This window comes from Heterocephalus glaber, unplaced genomic scaffold, assembly GCF_053883595.1.
Source record: "Heterocephalus glaber isolate CG9 unplaced genomic scaffold, H.glaber_assembly_v1.0 deba00001523, whole genome shotgun sequence".
NCBI classification, from domain to species: domain Eukaryota; kingdom Metazoa; phylum Chordata; class Mammalia; order Rodentia; family Bathyergidae; genus Heterocephalus; species Heterocephalus glaber.
In genome coordinates this window covers 27,628,070-27,655,224 of record NW_028258327.1, presented here as the reverse complement: position 1 = coordinate 27,655,224, position 27,155 = coordinate 27,628,070, and the positions used below count along the sequence as shown (strand labels likewise).

The window sequence follows — 27,155 nt, the reverse complement described above, 5'->3', positions numbered from 1 at the left end:
TTAGAAGATGACTCTCTGAGAGCTTAATCCTGATACATAGAGAGAGAGAGAGAAGGTTTGAAGTAAAAGCAAGCCATTTCATTTAACTTAAGAGTGCACTGCAAGTCTTTATTATAGAAAGATGATAAAGCAGAACAGCATATTTCCATTTTTGACCTTCCATATATCTATTTATAACTCATGGCCAATAATACACTGACTACTCAGACTCTACAATATTGATTGCTTTTCATTAGTTATTTTATTGATCAATACCACCATTTGTGGCAGGAATGATCTCTGTTATACAAGTAACACATCATTTACATATAACACATTTCCATTAATTTTCCAATTAAAATTATATATACTGACCTGTGTAGGCTGTATAATTAGAAAAAGTTCTCAGAAATAACACCCTACCTGTGAAGTGGTTCTGAAAAAAAAAATCCAGTTTCTTCCTATGCAGAAGTTTAGAAAATATTAACTAGAGATTGGAGAAGAGGTTAGTTGTGTAAGGATGAAGGGATGAAAGTGGGAGGGAGGCCTCCTTGTGTGGGTATCCTACATACACTGGCCACTAGACTTTTCTGCCATGAAAAACTATTTGAAAAATATTTGTTTGTAAAAATGTAAACTTCTTTCTGTGAGTGTCAACATGTATCATAAAGTGTGGAAATTTTGAGTGTTTCCAGGTACATGTTACTGAAGCATGTTCACTTGGAATAAACAGCAGGGGTGACTATACAACATTTAACAGAACATCCCATGGGTGTCAAGATGAGCCACAGAAAAGAAAAAATCTATGAAACTATGGCAATATTAGAGCAATACTGATGTGAATGTAGAAAAATGTATCTAAGTATTAAATAGAGTAAGGCCTACTCATTTTCTGGTATACGATGTTTTCTGTTCATATATAATACCTATTCATATTGAGGAACCTTTAACATTTCTTATAAACAAACTAGCTCAAGCTAACAATGAGCTCATTCTTTAATTTGTGCTGCTTCCTTCACTTTTGATCACTTCAGAAATGTAGCTCAGAGCTATAATATTTAGCACTTCTGAAAATAAAATGAAAGTTTCATTTTCTTCAAAATCTGACCAATCATGATGCTAACAACACTTTTCCATTTTATCCATCCTCGTGTGTATGTAATTTTAACTCACTGTGGTTTTCCTTTTGATTCCCTTTACATTATTGAGTTTGTGCTCTTTTTCAGGTGCTATTTTAAATCTCTGTGAAATATCTAGTCAAATGTATGCTTCTTAAAAATATTGAATTAAATAATTTGATGTGTATTACTCAAAGCTCTCTAGAGGAACAGAACCAATAGAATGGATTTGTAAAATAAATAAAAAATAGTAAAATTTTTAAAATAAATTTTAAAAAATTAAAATAATAAATAATAAAAAAATTTAAATAAATAAAAATTTGTAAAATTTGTAAAATAGATTTATTAGAGTGGCTTACACAGTGAGATTGTAGACAGTCCAAACATTGCATTAGGCATTCTGTTCAAGCTAGAAACCTCAGAAAAGCAGGCAGCAAGGATACAGCCCCAGGCAGCTAGGCTGAAAGCCTGGGAGCTCTCTGACAAGTCACTGGTGTGAGTCCATGTTCAAAGGATGAAGAAGCTGGAGTCTGATGTCCCAGGTAATAGCAGCAGCAAAAATTATTCCCACTCAAGAAGAGCTAAGCTTGCACACCCAGGTGAGCTCCCTCCTGCTGAAACTTTTTGTTCCATCTGGGGGCCCAGTATATTCAACTGTGCTGCCCACATTCACAGGAGATATTCACCTCCTCCATTTACTGACCCATATCCCAATCATTTCTGGAAGCAGAAACACACCTAGAAATGTTCTTTACTAATTTTCTAGGTATCTCTCAATCCTATGAAGAAATAAGATTAACCATGATATGATGTTTGTCTTTTATTTTCAAACGGTAAATGTCTTATTAAATGTACAAGATAATATTCTGAAATCATATTTTTGTTTTATGGATGCCTTCTCCCTTTATATGACTTTCCTATTTGTTTTCTTGATGTTAACTTTTAAATATTTTTTAAATTTTTAATGATGTACATATTTCTATTTTTATTTTCTTAGGATTGTTTTATGTGGCCTGTCTAAAAAACATTTTCTCTACTATCAAATCACATAGCTATTTGATATATTCTTTCTGCATTTCTCTTTGCAAGGTAGACCTATGATGAATCCAATATTCCATAAGTCAAATTTTCTTTATGCGGCAATGACCAGTTTTTTTTTCTCTTGTGGTTATGCAGCTATTTTAACATAATTTGTTGAAAATAATTTTGTTTCACTATTACAGAAAAATCATATCAGATAATTGGGTCTCTATGCCAGCTTCTTTATTCTATTCCATTGATCTATATATTGATTCTTATTTAGTATCCTACAATGAATAACTGCCTTAAAGCTAGTAAGTAACCACAAGTCCTTCACATTTGCTCTTCTTTTAAAGGATGTGATGACTATGCCATGCCTTAGTATTTTCATATAATTTTTAGAATTAGGTTATTCTTAAAAAGGAAGATTTGTGATTTTATGTATGGTCTTGTCTTGAATCACTGGGTCATATTTAATCAATAGATCAATTTGGGAAGAGGTGACATCATAACACCACCTTGAATATTCCAATAAATAAACATGGTAAATATTTTTGATATTGGTTAAATTTAGACATCATTAGATTTTTCATAAATATTTTATAGTTTCAAAGGTAGAATTGTACATATTCTGTCATATTTATTAATAATTTTTAATGATTTGTGGAAGAAAATATTTTAAAAGGAATTGATTTTATATTAATTTTTATTCTTGAATCATTTTACATTTTTTTAGATATTACAGCATTTCCATAAATCTTTCAGAATATTCATTTGATATTAGTATCTTACAAAACCATGGTACATATGTCAAAACTAATAAGTTTTTATTGATGCATTATAATTAATTATTCTACAAGTGTTATTTTGGATTTCATCAGTTTTTGTATTAAAGTTCATTTATTCAATTACATAATTCAAGTTCAATACAATACTGTACTTACTTATAATATCTTCTTAGTCTCCTCTCATCTGTGATAGCTTTTCAATATTTTCTTGACTTTATTCAGGACAATTTTGAATACTACTGGTCAGTCATTTCATAGATTATTTCCCACTTTTGTCTGTCTATTGTTTTCTCATGATTGGACTGGGTTTAGTCAAACTGATTGTAAGGCTAAGAAGAATTCAGGTCCAGATTGCTGCCTTTTAGACAAGGTACCTCAGGCAGGAACCTGATGAGAAGGACTTATGACCTTGTTAACAGATAAAAAAGAAACAAAGACTAAGATCCTGTAATTGGAGGAAATTAAATTGTGTCCAAGACAAAATGAGCTTACAAGGAAATTCTTTCTAGGTTCTAATGAAAACCAGGCACCAAAATCTTGAATTCAGCCCTGTAAAACCCAGAACAGAGAAATCAGCCAAGCCAATCTGAATTTCTGACACTCAGGACTCAAGACAAAATTGTATTGTTTTAATTAGCTAAATTTTTGAAAATTTGCTACCATAGCTACAGAGATCTAACCCATCTATACACACCTGTCTAGTTTTTTCCATATCTGCAATGTGTGCAAATATATTGATATTAGTATGAGTTCACACTATTTCTGACTCTGACTTTTGTGCCATAGACTATTCCTTCATTCTAATCTTCTTCGTTTATTTGTAACTTCTTCTTTTCTAACAGTAATATATATATATATATATATATTTATTTGAAGTACACTCCTGTTATAAATAAACTTACCAATATTAGTTTGTTTTTCCACAGTTCTTTTTATCATTAGTTTTGGCTTTTGTAAGCTGAAAATTTATTTTCCAAAGTTACCAATCATCTTCTTTTTTCCACATCAATGACAATGAGATTTATTCTGTGGAATAATGGGATTAAATTTTTTTTCAGAGTCTTCATTCCATATGAGATTTACTAAAATGTTGGTTCATGTTTGTAATTTTCATACAGTATAAACCACTCTCTATAATGCATAATTCTCTGGATTTTGAAAATCATCTACACTATCTGCTATTCTAGTATCATATAGAAAAGTTCTACAAAACTAAAAAAAAAACCCTGTGCCTTCTCTAATACAATACTGATAAATTTTCTGTCCTTATACTTTTATCTTTTCACAGTGAATGAAAGTATACCGTATCTGCACAGTTTTGTGTGTGGATTCTATTATTTACCAAAATAATATATTTTAGTATCACCAGCATATTTGTTTAACCAGCTTGTTCCTTTTTATGTTAAAATGTTCATTCATATATATATATATATATATATATATGGAGAGAGAGAGAGATTACAATTTATCCATCCACTAGTTGAATAATGTTTTTTATGATTATGAATAAAGCTACTATAAATAAACATTTGTATACAGAATTTAGAAACCACATTTTTTTATATATCTCAATGGATAAGTAGGAAAAGTATCGATAACTCAGTAGTAAGCACACTTTTATGTTGAGAGAAAATGTCAAGCAGTTTACCAAAGTGATTGTTGCATATTTCATTCCCAGCTACCAAAAAAGGAGAGTTTTCATTATTCTGTGCCTTTGAAAGTAATTATTTTGGTCTGATATTTGGATTTTAGTCATTTAATATTAATAGTATAGTGAACTCATTATAGTATATACCTAAGAATACAGTTATTGAATCATATGATCACTACTAGTTTAATATTTTGAGGAAATGCCAAACTCTTTTTGAAAGTGGCTAGACTATTTCACAGTATTATCAGAAGCACAGAAGGATTCCAATTAACCCATAACCATGTCAATACTTTTATATGACTTTTTTTATAGCCATCCTGGAAGAATACTTCACATATTTCTGTCAAAGTATTCATGATACATATGTAACTCTTTCAACTTAAAGAAAAAAATGGAATTAAAAGTTGTAAATACATACTTGAATAATAAACCAACAAGCCACATATACTTGCTTTCTCCAAAACTAAAATCTCTCATATTTTTTCATTTCTTTAACAAATTCCATCTTCAAGAAACTGTTTTTCTCAGCTCAATTTCTAAGTTGTATATTGAGTCAAGGAAAAAGATAGGAGAGGAAAAGTAAAAAGCCTCATCAATACTTAATGGACTAAAAGAAATGTCAGGACAACTCTTAATGTTTTTTACTGATACTGCTTTGCTGGGATGCTAAGGAATTTTCCTGCACAAATCACCAAGCATTCATTCATGGTAATCTGAGGATGAATAAAACAAAGAATTGAAAATAGGATATTGTCCCTATGTCACACTGCAAAGCTTTGTAACACATCAATGTAATTAATATTTGACATAGAGAGGGACATGTAGTCTTTGCAGGTCTTGGGGATGTTTGAGTTTGTTTGCTTTTGTTTAGCTTTTTGTGAAAAAAAGCAATTATCATATGTGATGTGGAATAAATGAATCAGTAAAAGGCTCAGATCTTCTGATCATTATTACTTTGGCATTTCTTCAATTTCTCACCTCTCTCCAACTCAGGTACCAAACTATCTACCCCATCCCAAAGCCAGATGAAATTTGTACCTGACATTACTGTAAAACTGGATTGACAGAATCCAATCACAGAATGAGAGCCTCAGTGCAGAAGGAAGGGTTAGAAAAAAGGAGGAAATCCCAGTCAGCTCAGCGACCCAACAGCAGTCAAGGGGGTCTCAGACATTGGGTCCAGGTGTCAGGCTAAGCCTTGATATGTTAAGGTATCTCTTTCCAAGATGTTAACTATGAACAAAATGGATTTTAGGGGAAATAGATCATTTTGAGGGTAGACTTCAACATCCCCATGACAAATTACCAGATTACAAACAGCTAGAGAATCAAGGCTGCCACTCTAAGCAATCAAGCACTGCCTGGATCATGGAACCAGGTGTATCATTCCTAAGAGTCACCTAGGCCAGCCTGATCATGCCATCAATCTGACAGATACTCCTTAAAGTTTGTTGCTGCTGAGGTAAAAACACTATGGGGTAAGGATGCTATCTTCCTAAAGGTACTGAACATGAAGGTCAGAGCTTCCGGGTTTGATGATGAGAGAGTCAACATGGTCAATAGTATCATAGTCAAAGAAGGTAAGAATGGTGGCAGGATTACCTTTTCTGTTGACTTTGTCACTGCTGTCAAGTGTGATGAGAATGCTAATGTTGGAAAAGCCACTGCAGAATCTGGCAAACTTCCTGATTGTATTGGTTTAGACTGTGATTCTTAAACCAATGAAGTTTGCTCAAGCTGTGGCCCAAACAAAGTTAAATGTTTGGAATGGCCCTGTGGGAGTGTGTGAATGGGACACCTTTTCTAAGGGAACCAAAGCTTTCATGGATGAGATTGTGAAGGCCACTTCCAAAGACTATATCACCACCATAGGAGGGCAGAGACCCTGCTACTTGCTGTACCAAGTGGAACACTGAAGATAAAGTCAGCCATGTGAACACTGGCTGGGTTTTCAGTCTAGAGCTCCTGGAAGGTAAAATTCTTCCTAGAGTAAAGGCCTTCAACAACTTGCACTGAGCAGAATGCTTTCTCATGCTATTCCTCTCCACAACCTTAGATCAGCTTAGGGCTTTTATATCTCAACTTGACTTTGTTTAAAATACCCTTTATTAAGAATCATATAAAGAATGAAAGGACTGAAAGAAAATCAAGAAATCTTGATAGCATCACAAGATTTCAGTTTATTTCAGCTCTGTCAAGCATTTGACTACTTTTCTCAAGGTCTCATTTGAACTTCACCATTGTGCTTTACAGGGAGGACATCTTATGTTGCCTTTAAGCAAAGTGACCAAAATAACCTGCATGTCTTTTCTCATTGTAGACCAACTTGGTTATTGTTTGTCAGTTGGAAAGAGAAGTAAAACAAAATCTAAATTTTTGTGGAGGAATGTAAAGAATGACAGACAAATGATATAAGTGCTCAAAAAATCAAACATAATCACATGTAAGAAATCCCAAATGTCATTAAAGATCTACTAAGAAAAAAATTTCTGTCAGTATATGAGAAAAAGAGAAATTAAAAGATATTTAGTAAACTCAGGCATTTGGAGAAAACAGAAGAGATCCTAAATTGGAGGAAGGAATTCTGTTCATGTGCCTGTGGATGCACCAGAGGGAATACAGCTATCTCTGTTAGAGAAAGAGCTTCAGATTAAACTCAGGAAGTAACTGTTTCTTTTTTTTAATCACATACCATTTAATAATGGATTATAAACAATAAATCTTAAAATTGCCTTTTAGAGATAAATATACATTTGTATATAAGTATTTTAATGTTAGAACTGTAGAACTATAACAACTTTGCTATAGTAAAAAGAGAAAAATATTGTGAAACGAGTTGTTTCCCTAGTTCCTCTCTCAGTGAGTCTGTTGTTGTGTAGAGGAAAGCTACTGATTTTTGTGTGTTGAATTTGTATCCACCTACTCGACTGAATTTGGTTATTAAGTCTAGAAGACTTTTGGTGTTCTTAGGGTCTTCTATATAGAATATCATGTCATCTGCAAATAATGACAATTTAACTTCTTCATTTCCTATCTTTATTTCTTTTATTTCTTTCTCTTACCTAGTTGCTGTGGCTAATGTTCCCAGAACTATATTGAACAAGAGTAGTAAGGGCTAGGGATTTAGCTCAGTGGTTCTGCCGCCTGCCTTGAAAGCGCAAGGTCCTGAGTTCAATCCCTGGTACCAAAAAAAAAAATTTTCTGGTGGGCCAGGGATTTAACTCAGTGGTTCCAACACCTGCCTCACAAGCGCAAGGTCCTGAGTTCAATCCCCAGTACCAAAAAAATAATCAAAATTAAAGAAATTGGGCTGAGCTTTCAGTGTTTTCACCACCTGCTGCGCAAGCGCAAGGAACTGAGTTCAATCCCCAGTATCAAACAAACAAACAAACAAAAGAGTGGTAATAATGGACATCCTTTACTTGTTCCTGATTTTAGGATGAAAGATTTTAACATTTTACCATTTAGTATGATGTTGGCTGTTGGTTTTTCATAGATGGCTTTTATCAGGTTGAGATAAAAACCATCCATTCCAATTTTCTCCAGGGTTTTTATCATGAATGGGTGTTGGATTTTCCTAAATGCTTTTGTTTTGCATCTATTGAGATGATTGTATGGGTTTTGTCCTTGACTCTCTTAATGTAGTGTATTACATACATTGATTTATGTATGTTGCACCAACTTTAAATCCCTGGGATGAATCCCAGTTGATCAGGGTGTATGATCTTCTTGATGATATTCTGCATTCTTTTTGCCAGTATCTTATTGAGGATTTTTGCATCCTCAATAATATAGATTGACCTACAGTTCTTTTTTTCAGTTGGGTCTTTCTCTGCTTTTGGAATCAAGGTAATGCTTGCTTCTAAGAATGAATTTGGGAGTATTGCTGCCGTTTCAATTTCATTAAAGAGTTTGAGAAGTAGTGGCATTAGCTCTTCTTTAAATTTCTTGTACAATTCATCAGTAAAGCCATCAGGACCTGGGATTTTCTTTGGTAAGTTTTTAATTATGTTTTCAATTTCATTAATTGATATAGGGTTGTTCAGAATTTTTATATCTTCTTTGTTCAACTTTGGTAATTCATAGGTATCTAGAAATCTGTCCATTTCTTCTGCCTTTTCCAACTTATTGGAGTACAGGTTCTCAAAGTAGGTATTGATGATCAGTAAAAGATGTCTACTTTGAAAACTATGGCACTCTAAGAAAAGACATTGAAGGGGATATCAGAAAAATGTAAAGATATCCCTTATTCTTGGGTAGGAAGAACCAATATAGTGAAAATGCCCATAAGTCCAAAACTGCTATATTGAGAATTTGAACAGCACACTTCACAGAAATAGAAAAAAAAATCCAAAAATTCTTCTGGAACCAGAAGAGACCTAGAATAGCATAAGCAATTCTAGGCAACAAAGACAAGCCAAGGGGTATCACAATCCCCAACTTGAAACTATATTACAAAGCTACTGTGTTAAACAAACAAACAAACAAACATGGTACTGTCAAAGAAACAGACTTGAGGATCAATGAAACAGATTAGAAGATGCAGAAAACCTCCAGACACATTTATCCACCTCACCTTTGATAAAGGTCCAAATACTCTCACTGGAGGAAATGTAGCCTCTTTAATAAATGGTGCTGGAAACACTTTGTTTCAACTTGACAAAAATTAAAACTAGACCCATATCTTTCATCATGCACTAAACTAAAATTGAAATGGATCAAAGATCTAAATATTAAAATAGAAACATTAAACCTGCTGGAAAATAGGTTAGGTAGAACTCTTGAAGACATTGGTGTAGGAAAAGACTTTATGAACAAAACCTCAGTTGCATGTGAACTAATACAAAAAAAATCAACAACTGAGATCTCATCTTATTAAAAAGCTTCTGCACAGCAAGAGAAACTGCCAATCAAGTGAAGAGACAACCCACAATATGGGAAAAAATTTTTACCAGCTGTACCTCAGACAAAAGACTACTATTTAGATTATATAAAGGACTTAACATATTCCTACACCCCTAAATTTAAAGACCCAATCCAAAAATGGACATCTGAGATGAATAGATATTTCTCTTTTTTTGAGATGCATATATATTTCACAGACAAAGAAGAGAAGCAATAAGTAAACATATGAAAAATGTTCAACATCATTGTTCTTTTGAGAGATCCAAATGAAAACAACATTTTCATTTTACTCCAGAAAGAATGGCTGCTATCAAGAAATCAACCAATAACAACTGTGGGTGGGGCTGCTAGGGAAAAAGGAAGCCTTCTCCACTGTTGGTGAGAGTGTAGACTGCTGCAACCATTGTGAAAATCAGTGTGGAGATTCCTAAAAAAAAAGTAGGTTTAGAGGTCCCATGTGACCCAGTTATTCCCCTGCTGGGTATCTTCCCAAAAGAATTAAATGCATCATACCACACCAAAATATGCTCACCCATGTGTATACCAGAACAGTTTGTAATAGCTAAATATTGGAAACAGCCAAAATGCCCATCAACTGGTGACTGGATAAAGAAGATGTGGGATTTTTTTTTTTATAAGAAATGGAGTATACTAAGCCATAAAGAATGGTAAACTAGAGACATTTATTGCTAAAATGCATGCACCTTGAGACCATACTCTTTTAGGGCTTGAAATACTCCACTCCAGGCTCTTCTTGACTTGAGGGTTTGTGTTGAGAAGTCTGCTGTGATTCTGATGGGCTTTCCTTTGTTTCTTTTCTCTAACTGCTTGTAGGATTTTGTTCTTCTGTTGGTTTTCTGGAATCTTAACTATTATATACCTAGGTGTAGATTTTTTTAGTCATGGCTAGTTGGAGTCCTATATGCCTCACTTATCTATATGTCAAGTTCTTTCCACCTGCCTGGGAATTTTTCCACCATTCTGTGGACAGTTTTTTGTTTTTTTAAATGTCATTTTTACTCTCGCCTATTTCTTCATTCTTCTGATCCATCTTATGTTACTCTTCTTTGCACCGTCTAGCAGCTGCTGGATTAATTTCTTATGGTCCCTTACTATTTTTAAGAAATTTTTATTTTCCTGGTCACTGATGCCTTCTATACCTGATATTCTGCCCTCACATTGGCTCATTCTGCCGCATAAACTATCAGTGGAGGGGTTTTTGGGGGGTGCTTTAAACAATTTATTTAACTGAAATGCCATATACTGACTTCCATTTATTTTGATACATCTTGTCCCCAAAGTGATTTAGAGGATCTTCAAGCCAATATAAATGTTTCATAAATATTTGGCCATTTGAGTATACATCTGCACAATACCTCACATCTTTCAGCAAGAAAAACACTGAAGAGTAAAGACCTGACACAATTAACTGAGTATAATGAGAATCTGCTCCAAATATTTGTTTCTCTGAGGTAAAGGCACCACACACCTGTTCAATTAAGAAAACCATCCTTATAACACAGGATGATTTTTTATTTTGAAGTAGGGATTAGGGCATTCAGCCACTAATTAAGTGCTGTGTGGCAGAGCTACATCCCAGCTTATGCCATGAATTCATAGGGAATCGGTTCCAACAACTCAGGCTCCTTCCTGCTGGTTCTCACAAAGTGTGCTTCTCTGGGTGGGGCAGGCTGGTGCTTCAGTGGAACCCAGGTACCTTTCTCTTTGGCTTCCTTCATTTTCTGATCATTTTCCTTGACCTGTTTCAGGAAACTATCTTGACACTGAGTGTTTAATATGCTCAATACACACCGTAATCCTCTTGGCAAGTATCTTGCCCTTAACTTGCTTGCTTACAACAATGCCAACATCGTGCTGGATAACAGTGTAGACTCTTCCAGTTTTGCCATGGTAACATTTATGTGGCATTCCTTTTTGAACAGTACCAATTCCTTTGATGTCTACAATATCACCCTTTTTGTAGATTCACATGTATGTGGCCAAAGGAACAACCTCATGTTTTCTAAAAGGCCTAGAGAACATATACTGGGTTCCCCTCCTCTTTCCCTTTGTGTTCGTCATTTTGGCAAATTACTGGAAGATGGTAGTTTCAGCCAAAAGGCTCAATGGAGTTTTTAATCTTCTGAATATCTGTTTGGATCTGTTTTATGGATTCCATTTGTTTACTGTGCTGGGATACCTTCATGTTCCTCAGCTCCTCTATTTTTTTATCTGTGTGTGCTCTAGAGTTATTAATTATGTCTTTCACTATGGACAAAATCTTTGTTGTTTTCTGAGAAATTTTTTCTGATTTCATTTTTCCCAGATCCTCTTTCTTTGCCAGTTCAGGGAGTCCAGGTAGTTGAATATCAGATTGTTTCATCTCATTACCCCTTGGAGTTGCCTTAGGTGATCTGGAAGTCTGGCTTTGAGACTTGTTTACATGTTTTCTCATTTCAACAGATGAAGTCTTCTGCACCTTTGTTGAGGTTATTCTTTGCTCACCCAGTGGGATTCAATTCTCAGCAAGCCTCAGAGAGGCTTTGTCTCTGCTGGTCACCACTGCATGAATTCCTGGGTTCAGAATGGTGGCCTCCTGGATCCCTCTGGATCCCTCCCATTGTCCAGGAGGGGTTCTGGCTATGGCCTGTGCACACTTGGGATGGTATCTGGGCTTGTTTTTGGCTGGGGCTTGCCCCCCTGAATAGCTGTTGTCTGGGAGGGCCTGTGTCTGAGGACCATGCATTCAAGTCACTGGTGTCTGAGCAGGCTTCTGGCCTGTGTCTGCATACACTTACCAATGGTATCTAGGTGGGCCTCTGGCTGTTGCCTGCATGCCTACACAGCTCTTTGCCAGGCAGACAGAGCCAGGAACCCCAAGCTGCTGGTGTCTGGGCAGGGCCTTGTCTGGGAGCTGCATCCACCCATGTCACTCTAGTCCAAGCAGGCTTCTCACTAGGATCTTGAGACCATACTTTTAAGTGAAATAAATAGAACATATGTGTAAATACCAAATTGTTTCTCTGGTGTCAGAAAAAGAAAGTGTAAATGAGGAGCAAAATGTATAATAGATATTTTGAAAAAGAGAGAAAAGGTTCACAGGGGAAGGGGAATTGGAGGGGTGCTGGGGAAAGGAAAGAAGGGTAAGATAAAAATGAGAAGGAAAAAAGAGAAAGAAAGCTTTTGTAAATAGGGAGTAGTGGAGGGGTGAAAGGGAGTGAAGGGGAATGGGAAAAAACCAGAACCAAGATATATCACGTACAGGTACAAATTCCCAATGATGAATGTGATCATAATGTATACCTTCATAGTAGGGAGAAAAAGAACCCAGAGCAAGCCTTCTAGTTTAAAGCCAGAGCATTAGAAATCACATACAAACTTTGCTTACATGCTGCCATCTTGAACCTAGTGATATATCACAACCAGTTGATAGGGAACCTGAACAATGTGTTCTCTAGTTAGGTGTTCAAAGGCCAAGTGAAAGCTCTTCCTAAAAGGAAGAGTTAAAATTCCTTCAAAAAAGAGGATCATATAAGAATTTTAGCAAATCCCAGAAAAGCTATACGGAGCATATTTTTGTAGATGATTTGCCCTAAAAGAACACCTAGAGAACAAATATGCATCCCATGAAAGAAAAAGAAATTATAAAAGAAGTTAAAACAAATTAAGAAGACAAGAAAATTAAGTAGAAGATAAAGTGCCAAAAAGTATTTTAAAAAATGACCAGGTGTTACTAGGACAAAGTTTTAAATGGTTTTATAGGAGTAAATAAAGGAATTGAAAGTACTAAGAGTCAGTGCTTTGGATTAGAATATTGAGGAGCCCCATTTGGGCCTCCCAGCCAGGAGCAGACCAGTAAGGAGCAGAGCCACCTGGAGCTGTCCATGCTGCCCCACCCCCATCTGGGCCTCTTGGCCAGGAGCAGAGTCATCTGGGTGCCTGCAGCAAAACCCCAGCACCAAGCCCCCTGCCTCTGGCCTCGTGGCTGCATCTGTACCTGGCTGCACACCACAGAGCCACAGGGGGTCATAAAGGCCATTGTCCTGAGCTCCAGAAGATAGAGTGGAAGTGAGCAACAAGAAGAGGGCCTCTCTCAGGCTTCTTGATGAAAACTGAAACCCACTGGAAAAGTGAAGAGAATCTTTGCAATATAGGCACACCAGACCACTGTAGTTGGTAAGTTGGAGGGATCACCACCTCCCATCAGAACCTGAACTATCTTCATGGAAAGGGGAGCTAGGCACCTGCAATAGAGGCTTGTAGAGCTCAAACCTGCTTGAGGTCAGGGAGCTCAACTTGAGCCTTGCAGCCAGAAATCAGCCTGAATCTCAGTGGACTGGAGCTGGTTTGCTGAGACCTAACTGACTTAGTTAGATCTGCACACTGCAGCCCACATTGTCCACTGTGACAGCAGAGACATAACTTGAATGAAACCCTTCATTTTTATCTTTTATTTTCAAAATTATTTTTTTCCTCTTCTTTTTAATTTTAATTTTTTATTTTTTCTACTGTTTTCAGTTTTTTCTTTCTTCTTTTTTTCTTTTCTTTCTCTCTTTCACTCTCCCACATTGTTCTTCATCTCCTTTTTTGCTCCTGTTCTTGCCCTAATTTGGATTTCCTCCTTCTTTTTCTTTTCTTCTGTCTTTTTCCTTCTCTCAATTGTCATTAGTTTCAAAGGAAAGTGAACAGTTTCTAGCTTCCTTATTGCTGTTAGGTTGTTCTGTTCTCATCTTTGTTTTGTCATCTGTCTTTTCCTCTTGCCTTCAACACTTTCCTAGAGTTTGCATGATCTTCGTGTGTCCTCTGGCCTCATTTCTAACCTTTCCCTATCCTACCTATCTATCCCTCCCTCCCCAACTCCTTCTAAGTTCCCATCCCAAAGGGTAAAGTTCCTGTATTGAGCAGTTTATTCACTATGAGTATATTTTGGACTGATTCTTGATTTTGATTTAATTCACACAGTTAAAGGTGATAGATTAATAACTACCACAAATAGTCATTTTCTAAGCTGTGCTTGATACTATTGTTGTTGCTGATTGTATCACTTGGGCTAAGGAGTTGTGATTGATCTAATCAGTTATCCTTACTGGTATAATGAAAATGAGATTACCCGAGTCATTAGAGACTCAAAACCTAAAGACCAGCTGTATCTGGAAGACACCTCTAAGAAGCAATCATTTCATAAATGTTCTAAATACAAGCAACAAAGATATTTACAATAAGCAATATCAAAGTATCAACCCAGGAACTAAACCAAGGACAATACCAACAACAAAGATTGAAAGGAGAAGACATTTAAATAAGGCACAATCCCAGACTACCAGCTCACTAAAGGCAAATTCCAGGTAAAATGAGATGGAAAAATCTGAAAATGAACCAACTGGACACCCTGAACTGATAGCACAGGAAGTAACAAAACATGAATGAGGGTCTAGAAAAATTCAAAACAAATAACTTCCATGATAACTACATAGACGGTGAGCAGAATGAAAGACATGATTAGAGCCTCTAGAACAGAAACAGATAAAAAAAATAGAAGAGTTCAGGACTATGATGGAAGCCATGAATGCCCAGCATAGGAAAGAAATGGAATCCATGAAACAGATTGAAACAGATATTCAGGAGATTAAAAACTCTATTGAATGTATACACAGCAGAATGAGCCAATCTGAAGACAGAATATCAGATATAGAAGACAGGATGGTGGTCAGTGACTATGAAAAGAGAGATCTCTTAAAAGTAGTAGGGGACCATGAGAAATCAACCTAACAGCTCCTAGATGGAACAAAGAAGAATAATATAAGACTGATAGGAATCCACAAAAAAGCAGGAGAAAGTACAAATGACATAAAATACTGTTCACAGAGTTAATGACAGAAAACTTTCCAAACAGACCAAAAGAAGTTGACATACAGATAAGTGAGGCATATAGGACTCCAACTACCCATGATGAAAAAAAAATCTACACCTAGACATATAATAATCAAGATTCCACAAACCCAACAGAAGTACAAAATACTACAAGCAGTTAAAGAAAAGAAACAAATCACATCCAAAGGAAAGCCCACCAGAATCACACCAGGCTTTTCAACACAAACCCTCAAGTCAAAGAGAGCCTGGAGTGAGGTATTTCAAACCCTAAAAGAAAGAAAATCTCCAACCTAGACTGATGTATCCTGTAAAACTATCTTTCAAAATTGATGGCAAATAAGATACTTCTATGACAAAGAACAACTGAGAAACTTTATGAATACCAAACCAGCACTGCAAACAACTCTAAAGAATATCCTAGAAAATGACAATGAAGATCACAACTGCATGAGGCCCAACAGAGCAAATTCATCAGGCAAGGAAAGAAATTAAAGGGAGAAGGGGAAAAATTAAAAAATGGCCAACAACAGGAAAATAACATGACAATGATAAGTCAATACATATCAGTTATAACCATCAATGTTAATGGTCTCAACTCACCAATCAAAAGAAACAGACTGGTAGAATGGATCAAGAAGCAAAATCCAATAGTATGTTGTACACAAGAAATGTGCCTAGTTCAAAAAGAAACTCATAGACTGAAAGTAAAAGGATGGAAAACAGCTCTCCATGTGACAGGAACCCAGAAAAAAAGCAGGGGTAGCTATCTTATTTGCAGACCAAGTAAATTTAAAACCAAAACTAATTAACAGAGACAAAGAAGATCAGTACATCATTGTAAAGGGAACATTCCAAGAGGAAGAGATAACAATCATAAATATATATGCACCAAATACTAATGCCACCAGCTATACAAAACAAATATTAAAGGTCATGAACAACCAAATAAGCACTAATACAGTTGTAGTGGGGAACCTCAATGCCCCACTGTCAGAAATAGACAGATCTTCTAGACAAAAAAATCAACAATGAAATACTAGAACTGAACCAAGTTATTGAACAAATGGACTTAATAGATGTTTACAGAATATTCCACTCCATAAAATCAGAATATACATTCTTTTCAGCTGCACATGGATTATTCTCCAAAATAGACCACATAGTATCTCATAGAACATGTTTAAATAAATGCAAAGGATGTTATCCCATGTATATCATCAGACCATAATGTAATTAAACTGGAGATCAATTGCATAAGAAACCACAAGAACTTCACAAACACATGGAAAATGAATAACACTCTCCTGAACAACCAATGGGTCACAGAGGAAATTAAAGAAGAAATTAGACATTTTTTACAATTAAATGATAATGCCAGTACAACATACAAGAATCTATGGGACACACTGAAAGTAGTTCTATGAGGGAAATTCATAGCAGTGAATGTCCACACTAGGAAAACAGAGCATGCTCAAATAAACAACCTAATGATGAATCTAAGCTCAGAGAAAAAGAAGAGCAAGACAAACCCAAAGGTCGTACAAGAGAGGAAATTAAAAAGATAAGAGCAGAAATCAATGCAATGGACACTAAGAGAATGATACAAAAAAAGTCAATGAATCAGAGTTGGTTTTTTTGAAAGAATAAATAAAACTGATAAAACCTTAGCCAACCTTATCAAAAAAGGAAAGAAAAGGCTCAAATCCATGCAATTGGGAATGGAAATGGTGAAGTCAACAGATCCAGCAGAAATCCAGAGGATCATTAATACCTACTTTGAGAACCTGCACTCGAATAAAATGGAAAACACAGAAGAAATGGGCAAATTTCTAGATACATATGAATTACCAAAGTTGAAAGAAGATATAAAAATTCTAAACACCCCAATTACAATCAGTAAAATTGAAAACATAATTAAAATTTTACCAACAACGAAAAGCCCAGGTCCTGATGGCTTCACTGCTGAATTCTATAAGACATTTAGAGAAGAACTATTGCCACTACTCTTTAAACTCTTCAATGAAATTGAAAGGGAAGAAATACTTCAAATTCATTCCTGGAAACAAGTGTTACTTTGATTCCAAAACCAGGGACAGACCCAACCAAAACAGAGAACGACAGGCCAAACTCCCTAATGAACATAAATGCAAAAATCCTAAATAAGATACTGGAAAACAGAATTCAGACGGTCATCAAGAAGATCATACACCTTGACCAAATTGGATTTATCCCAGGGATGCAAGGATAGTTCAACATACATAAATCAATAAATGTAATACACTATATTAACAGAGTCAATGACAAAAACCATATGATCAGGGCTGGGGATTTAACTCAGTGGTTTTGCTGCCTGCTGTGCAAGCGCAAGGACCGGAGTTCGATCCCCAGTACCAAAAAAACCAAAAAAACCCCAAAACATATGATCATTTCAATAAATGCAGAAAAAGTATTCAATAAAATTCAACACCCACGCATGATAAAAACCCTGCAGTAAAATGGAATAGATGGTCTTTAGCTCAACTTGATAATAGCTATCTATGAAAAACAAACAGCCAATATCATACTAAATGGTCAAAAACTGAAAACCTTCACACTAAAATCAGGAACAAGACAAGGACATCCACTATCACCACTTCTGGAAACATTAGCCACATCAATTAGACAAGAGAAAGAAATAAAAGGAATAAAGATAGGAAAGGAAGAAGTTAAATTGTCATTATTTACAGATGATATGATACTCTATATAGAAGACCCAAAAAACTCTGCCAAAAGGCTTCTAGACTTAATTGACAAATTCAATAGAGTATCTGGATATAAGGTAAATGCTCAAAAACCAATATCCTTCTTGTACACAAATAACAGACTCACTAAGAGAAAAATGATGGAAACAATCCCTTTCACAATAGCATCCAAAAAAAATGAAATATCTAGGAATCAATCTAACAAAGGAAGCAAAAGACCTCTACATTGAAAACTAAAACACTCTCCAAAAAGAGATCAAAGAGGATATAAGAAAATGGAAAGACATCCCTTGTTCCTGGGTAGGAAGAACAATTATAGAGAAAATGCCCGTACTTCCAAAACTGCTATACAGATTCAATGCAATCCTGATTGAAATCCCAACAGTATTGTTGATGGGAGTGTAGACTGGTGTAACCACTGTGGAAACCAATATGGAGATACCTCAAACAACTAGGATTAGAAGTTCCATTTTACTCAGCTATTTCTCTGCTGAGTATCCTCCTCTCAAAATTAAAAGTACGATACCACAGTGATATATGCTCACCCATGTTTATAGCAGCACAGTTTGTAATAGCTAAAATTTAGAAACAGCCCAAATGTCCATCAACTGGAGGCTGGATAAAGAAGATGTGTTTTTTTATGTAAAATGGAGTACTACTTGTTGTGCCCAGATCGCAAGGTCCCCAAAGACCACCAAGGAGCTGATTCCGATGCAAACACACGAGGGTCGTTTATTCAAGCTGGAGCAGGGACTCTCATCCAACACCAACGCAGCGGGTCAGGATTGAGAGCCTCGACTCTAAAACACCAGGGGTTTTTATAGAGGTTACAGCAAGGCGCGGGGTTTTCAAAAAGGCGTGGGGTTTCAAATCACACACAAATCACATGATTGGCTAGCATTTAGCAAGTTTTGAAAGTTTAAACCTGATTGGCTGTGCCTTGCACGCTGAACTGCAAACGGCTGCTCAAGTCATTGAAAAGAACATCTGGGATACTGGGGTATTGGGGTAACTACTGATTAGCTGTTGCAGGTCATCGAGAAGAGCATCTGGGACATTGAGGCAGCTACTGATTAGCTGTTGCTAGGCTAGTTGCTAGGGGACTGCTGAACATTATCACAGGCAGGTGGCCAAAGTACATCTTGTGGTTTTTCTTGGAACTAGAATTTATGTCCAGGCCACCTTACTCTAAGATGGGGCCAAATTTTAAAATGGAGTCACTCAGGCCTCACACTACTCAGCCATAAAGAATGAGAAACTAGAGACATTTATAGCTAAGTGGATGCACATTGAGGTCATATTCTTAAGTGAAATAAATAGGACACATGTGTAAATACCAAATAGTTTCTCTGGTGTAAAAAAATAAAAGCATAAATAAGATTCAAAATGGATAACTGATATTGCAAAATAGGAAGAAAAGGTCTAAAGGAGTAGGGGAAGTGGGAGGGGTAAGGGAAAGGAAAGAAGGGAAAAGAAAAATATGAGAAAAGAAAAAAAGCGGAAACAAAATCTTTGTAAATAAGGAAGGGTGGAGGGTGTGAAGGGAGGGCAGGGGAATGGGGAAAAAGTAAGAACCAAGATACATCATGTAAAGGTACAAGATCCCCATGATGAATGTAACTGCATTGTATACCTAAAATGTACCAATAAACTTAATGTGAAAAAAAGAATATTGGCTAAAGAGTCTCACATACGTAAATGAGACATATGAATCAATTTTATACAATATTCTGTGTAGTAGTAATAGTTTCATAGTGAAAAATTATAATTATCTACATTAAATATATTTAATTTTTCATTAGTTAATACCAAATTTTTGCAATACTTAGTTACAGTACCACAAGATGGGACTGTTTCTTTGAGTTTTGAGTCACCCTAGAGTGTTCTGTTTTGTCCAAAGTTGAAATTTTAATTATTTAACTCACAACGTTCACTGTGACCATTTATTTACTGTGGATTTTAAACAAAATAATCTTAATTATAACAGCTTATTTAAAGCAACACCAGCTTGAAAAACTGTGATGAAATATATTAAAATATAAAATTGGTGACATTTTTATGGCCTTTAAATTCATTGATTATAGCTTTAGTTAATTTCCTATTTTTTTAGGAAGTTAATGATCTCTTAGATATTGAATGAAACTTTGAGATCTCTAAATTTATGTGTCCTCATATTAAAACTGGAAAAGTGGAGATATCTGCTAAAAATTTTAGTCTTAATTGTTAGTAGAAGTCTAGATTTTCCAGCAAAGTCTGAGGTTCCTAACTCAATGTACATTTATATTAAATCTAGGAAGATGGAGCTATTTGATAAAATGTTAAAGTGAAATATTTAGAAAAATGACAATTGAGAGGGCATGTGAACTTATATATGAAAGGAGAATGTTTTATTTGGCACCTTCTAATTTCAGAGGGTCCTGTCCTGATTCTGGCTGAAAACATTCCCCAGGCAGGAAATGAGGCAAATAGTCATTCATCTTTGTTTCTCTTCTCTCAGTTAATGTTTCCCAGATCTTATTTCAGATGTTCTCAGCTATTTCAGACCACAGAACTTATTCAGTTCTTATTCTTCACCTTTGTCACCTGTGAAGATCAAAATCTCTTATTTTCAACATTTAACCATAATCTTATTTTTAATATCCAGTTGAAATATATATATATATGGTTTATTTTCCATTGCTAACACAAAATATGTTACACTCAATATTAAAAAAGAAAAGGCTTATATTAGTTCACAGCTTGCAGAGGAGAAAGAGTTCATGTCAGGCAGTAGGCCTTTTCTTATTAGGTTGTATAGTATATGACTTTATCATTGATATTTAAGAGTAATTTGTAAATTTCAAACAAAGGTCCTTTGTGAAATGTTTTTTTTGTTTTTTTGCTTGTTTTCATGGTGGTAATTGAATCAGGGCCTCACAAATTCTAGTCAAGTACACTATCCCTGAGCCACCCTGGACCTTATGAAATGTATTTTTAAAAAATATTTCCTCCTAAAATGTGACTTGTCTTATTATTTTACTTGTTTCACAGAATCAAAGCTTTGAGTTTACTAAAATCCAGCTTATCAATCATTCTTTCTGAGATGGAGTCTTTGCTATTGTATGGAGGAAGTCACTACTACAATCAAGGTCATCTATCTTGCTTTCCATGTTATAGTCTAGGAGTTTTAAAGTTTTACATTTTACAATGAAGTTCGTGATTCATTTTGAACTACATTTTGTGAAAGATGTAAGATCTTTGTCTAGAATTATGTGTCATGCATGTGGATGTCCACTTGTCCAAGTCATTTGGTGAAAATTGTGTTTCGGCTGCATCATTGTGTTTTGCTCTTTGTTAAACTTCAGTTATATTTATGAGACCCAATTTTTAGGCTCCCCTTTCAGTTCTTTTAGTCTATTTGTACCTATTCCATACTATCCTTATTCTTGAAGCTTTGTAGAAAGATTTGAAATTGATTTTCTAGAAAAGAGAATAAAATACTATAATGGACAATAGAGGCTAGAAAGAGTGAGAGTAGGAGAAATAGCTGAATGTTAAATTATGCATATTAAAATAAAAAACATACCCCTTGAAAGGGATAGGTGAAGGGAAAGAAGGGAAAGGAAAAATATGAGAAAAGGAAAAATGTAAACAAAGTCTCTGTAAATAGGGTGGGGTGGAGGCATTAAGGGGAGGGCAGGCAAATGGAAAAAATATGAGAACCAAAATACATCATATAAAGGTACAAGTTCCCAATGATGAATGTAACTATATTGTATACCTAAAATGTACCAAAAAACTTAATGAAAAAAAAACACATATGCAAGATATGGTCAGCATTCAAATCAGTTGAAATAATCCAACACATCAACAGGCTGTAGTAGAAAAACCACTTTATCCTATCAACAAATGCGGTATAATCATTTGACAAATTTAATGTCTATTGACATCGTTCCTCACAAACTTGGAAAAGAAATGCCCTCAACTCAATACAGATCATATTCAAAAGACTACAATTAACATTACAGTTAAAGGTAAAAACAAAACTTGCCATCATAAGTCAGATATGAGTCAAGAATATCTTCAGTTAACATTCCCTTTGTCCTGATTGTCTTAGATTTTCTTCAGTTTGAATAAAACTGTTTATGTACCATTTTTGTGATGTTTCTTCATTTTGGTGTTCTCTCGGCTTTGTGTTCCTAGAGCTATTTTTTGTATCTGATATTAAGTAAATTTACTGCAGTCATGGCTTTAAGTGTTTCTCTGTTCTCTTCCTGGAATTTTCATTACATATGACACATTTTTTGTAATTATCTTATAATTCTTGGACATTATATTTTAGCTTCTTCTTCACTCTTTTTTCTCTTTGTTTCTCAGTTTTGAAGGTTTTTATTAACATATTCTCAGTCTCAGCCTCTTTTTTAGGTGTGTCCAGTTTACTAATGAGTTTGTCAAAGGCATTCTTCATTTCTTTTACCATGTTTTATGATCTCTAGACTTTTTTAAATTGTTTCTTCAAATCCCCATCTCTCTTCTTGCATTGTTCCTGCATCTTATCTGCTTCCTCCGTTAGACATTTAGCATAACAGTCATAGTACTTTTCAATTCATATTCTGGTAATCCCAACTTTATCTTTTCTTGGTCTGCTTCTAATGCCTTCACTGACTTGAAACAGATTTTTGTGTGTTTCTTTTGTGTGGTTTTGGTTTAGTATAGCCTTGTAACTTTTTGTTGAAAGGGGGACATGTAGTATACAAAAGAGCTATAGTAAATGGGCCTTTAGTAATCTAAAGATAGGCTGTGGGGGAGGGGAAGTGTGCTAAATTCTATGAGTTAGTCACAGAGGTTTTAAAAATTTTTTCACTGACACAAATTGAATTGTACTTATCTATCATGTGGCAATTCAATACATGTACACAATGTGTAATTATTAAGTAGGGGTAATAGCCATTTTCATCTCCATAATTACTCATCCTTCCTAGTGTTCAAAGCATATGAACTCCTCTCTTCTAATTCATTCTAAAATATTTAAGTTATAAACTCTACTTCCCCTAATATGTTATAGAATATAGTAACTTAGTCTTGCTATCTAACTATACTGTATTTTGGCATCCGTGATCCAATCTCTGTATCTCCTCTTTCCAGCTTTCCTATCCTCAACTGGCCATTATTCTTCTCCGTACTTTGTAAAATCAATATTCTTAGGTTCCACAAACTCAGGAGAACATGTGGTAGTGGTATTTCTGAGCCTAGCTTAATCCGATTTATATGGTTTTCTCCTATCAAGTTTGCCTCAAATGATAGGATAGCTTTCTGTTTTGTGATATAATGACACTCAATTCTCACTAGATAAATGACAAATGATAGATAGATAGACAGATGATAGATAGATAGATAGATAACATTTTCTTTATCCATTCATCTATACATGGGCACCTTGATTGATTCCATACCTCCTTAACTTTTGTGAACAGTGCTATAATAAATGTGTCAGTGCATTTATCTCTGTCACCAGTCTTTGAAGCACCAATGCAATTGCACTACGATCATCCAAAATAATCCTTATTATTATTTGTTTAACCACTCCTGTAGTGAAGAATATCTAGAGGGAGCTGCAGGCAGGTATTTCCCCTTCCCCGTGTGGAAAATTTAAAGGCACTGAGGTTGGGTATTTCCCTTCATCCAGGTGAGTTAAGTTCTTCTAAAATCCCAATAGGTTCAGATCTGGTAAGATACTTCCTCAGGAAGACAGGCCTTATTAAGCTGATACTGATCAAAGCGTTCTGCTATATTTCACAATGTCTTCTTTCTGCCCATGTTCATCTGCGAGCATGAGATTTCTCTGTTATTTTCACTGTGAGAACCTGGCAGATGTCCTACAGGTCAGATGTGGAAGTATGGGAAAGCTGTTAAAGAATCCCCATCACTTAGACATTCTCATTTACAGGTCCACAGTTCCCACTCTGCTGTTGATTCTCATGGTGCTGTATGATGATGGTTTCTTGCTCTAGGAAAGTGTTATTCTCTGTATATTCTTGGATTTTTAATCAATTTAAGGGTAACAGTTTTCCTTCTCCTTACTTTTCTGATAGATCTAAGCATAGGTGTTTGTTCCTTTATTCATGTTTTTACTTCTAACTAGGGCAGAGTGGCAACTTTTAAGCTTTTTAAATGCTGAAAAGGAAAGTGGAAATCTTTTTTAACCTAAATTCAGATGTGCTCTTAATATACCAAAACAGTCCTCCATATATTAATTTATGGCCTCCAGTATTATTAGGAAAATGAAATAATATCCTTAAAATCTGTTAAAGAAACTATTCTTCCAAGTAAATGTGCCCACTATAAATTTCACATGTAGAATTATTTCACTCAAAGGATATTTATTTGACCTTGGTCTCTACTTTTGTAATGCCAGACATATCTTGCACATTAAATTTCGGTTTGGATCAAAGATATTCCCTTATATTTTCTCTGAAACATGGGCTAAATAAGCTTTCAAATGCAGAAATAAAGCACTATACTTCCAGATATTTCTTCTTTGTTTAAAATCACAGGTCTTTTATTAAAAATAGAAATCTATTCAGATCACCGAATTACTGTTTAGTTTTTAACCTCATTTTGCTTTTAGTATTGATAAACGAATTTTATCTTAGAATAACAAACTACATTTAAAGCTGAAAGAAAAGAAAAGAAAAAAATTAAAACATGTCAATTCCAAGGATTTTGGTATATTAGCAAGAATAATGATTTTTGCACATTTTTCTAAAATAGTTTAAATTTATGAGAATAATAATGTAAAGTGTTTTTGAGGGGGGTGCATTTCTATGAAAGCATATTAAAGTTTAGAAGAACAAATTGGTAAGCTGTGCATTTGGCTCATTACCTACTAAGTTAATTACAAAAAAGGCCAAGTGGCAGGGGTTTTTTACAGAATAACAATCTAAACACTTTCCATCACTTCTTACATTATACTGTCATTAAGATTCCTAGAGTATGTGTGACTTTAGATCTCTGCATGGTTATACTCTACAGTGAATTTTTAACATTAAATTTTGCTGTTTCCTTCAAGGGCTATACATGAAGATCCAAAGAGTCAGGCTAGGCCTAGACCCACAGGCAACTACAGCAGGCCTTAAAACATAATGACAAGTCCTTATTTACACTTTCAGTTTCTTACACCAGAGAAACTATTCGGTATTTACACATGTGTGTCTTATTTATTTCACTTAAGAATATTGCCTCAATGTGCATCCACTTAGCTATAAATGTCTCTAATTTCTCATTTTTTATGGCTGAGCAGTACTGCATTTTATTAAAAAAACACATTTTTTTTATCCAGTCTCCAGTTGATGGGCATTTGGGCTGTTTCCAAGTTTTAGCTATTACAAACTGCGCTGCTATGAACATGGGTGCACATATATCACTGTGGTATGATTCTTTTAATTCTTTGGGGAAGATTCCCAGCAGTGGAATAGCGGGGTCAAATGGGACTTCCAGTCCTAGTTGTTTGAGGAACTCCATACTGATTTCCACAGTGCTTGCACCAGTCTACATTCCCACCAGCAGTGGAGCAGGGTTGCTCTTTCCCCACAGTCCAGCCAGCATTTGTTATTGGTTGATTTCATGATAGCAGCCATTCTTTCTGGAATGAAGTGGAATCTCAGCATTGTTTTCATTTGCATCTCTCGAATGGCCAGTGATGCTGAATATTTTTTCATGTATTTATTTGCTATTTCTACTTCTTTGTCTGAGAAATGTCTGTTCATTTCAGATGTCCATTTTTGGATTGGGTCTTTAAATTTGTGAGGTCTGATCATTTTAAGTTCTTTATAGATTCGAGATAGTAGACCTTTGTCTGAGGAAGAGCAGGTGAAGATATTTTCCCACATTGTGGGTTGTCTCTTCACACTGCTGGTGGTTTCTTAAGTGAAATAAATAGGACACACATGTGTAAATACAGAATAGTTTCTCTGGTGTGAGAAACTGAAAGTGTAAATAAGGACTAAATGTATAATAGGTAATGTGAAATACGGAGAAAAGGAGCAAAGGGGAAGGAAATGGGAGGGCTAGGAGAAAGGATAGAAGGGAATGGGATTAATATGAGAAAATGGAAAAATAGGAACAAAATCTTTGTAAATAGGGAGGAATGGAGGGGTTGAAGGGAGGGCTGGGCGAAAAATAAGAACCAAGAGAGACTATGTAAAGGTGCAAATTTCCAATGATGAATGTCATTATATTGTATACCTAAAATGTACCAATGATTAGAATGAAAAATCGATAATGTAAAATAGGAAGAAAAGGTCCAAAGGGGTAGGGGTAGTGGGAGGGGCAGGGGAAAGGAAAGAAGGGAAAGGAAAAAATGATGAGAAATGGAAAAAATGGAAATAAAGCCTTTGTAAATAGGGAAGGGTGGAGGGCGTGAAGGGAGGGCTAGGAATGGGGAAAAAATAAGAACCAAGATGCATTATGTAAAGGTACAATTCCCAATGAGAAATGTAATTGTGTTATATACCTACAATGTACCAATAAAAGAATTTAATACAAATATAAAAATAAAAAAAGATAAAAAAAACCAAACATAATGACAAGGAAGAAAATGGTCACTACATGGACAGTATATAAAATGTTTTCTCAAATATTTTAATCCACAGTTGGTTGAATTCATGACTGAAGAACTAGTGGATATGGCTGGCTGATTAGCTGCACAACAGAAAGGAAGTTTATTACCTTAATTTGCTAACTAATGTGATGGGTGATATGTGACACTTTATGGGAAATGAAGGTCATATGGCTTCCCAAGGCATTATTAGCTTCTACTTTAGCAGAATTGCACTTTGCTATTTATTTTCCCAAAAATTATGACATCTTTATAATGGAGAACAATTTTATCACCAAGGTGCTTTTAACTTGCATCTTATATAATATTAAACATATAAAGTTTTATACTAAAAGGTACAAATGTACTCTTTGTACACATGCAGATCCTTTAATCCTGCATAGTTTCTGCTTTGAACTCCTATATATATTTCTGATGCAGATGAACTGAGCTTCACAATCTGCAAAGAAACCTGAGCATGGCCCATTCCAGGGCAGGGGACCCTAC

The 27,155-nt window shown here is 35.2% G+C and overlaps 2 protein-coding genes and 2 pseudogenes across 3 annotated transcripts in view; 3 read left to right on the top strand and 1 right to left on the bottom strand.

Moving 5' to 3' along the window:
* LOC101720340 (cysteine-rich secretory protein 3-like) overlaps positions 1 to 22,203 on the top strand; it is a 77,020-nt gene extending 54,817 nt beyond the window's left edge. For both annotated transcript variants that reach the window (XR_015441574.1, XM_087188136.1), the window contains one exon: positions 21,104 to 22,203. Coding sequence is in view for 1 of the 2 variants with exons in the window: in XM_087188136.1 (XP_087044262.1) it covers positions 21,104 to 21,154 (51 nt within the window). In the remaining variant the exon portion in view is untranslated. The remainder of the gene's footprint in view (positions 1 to 21,103) is intronic.
* The window catches only part of LOC101719771 (cysteine-rich secretory protein 3-like), a 93,917-nt gene that overhangs the window by 13,194 nt on the left and 53,568 nt on the right, over positions 1 to 27,155 (top strand). The window lies entirely within an intron of this gene.
* LOC147825015 (phosphoglycerate kinase 2-like) lies at positions 6,044 to 8,231 on the top strand (annotated as a pseudogene).
* On the bottom strand, positions 10,692 to 11,560 carry LOC147825014 (large ribosomal subunit protein eL21 pseudogene; annotated as a pseudogene).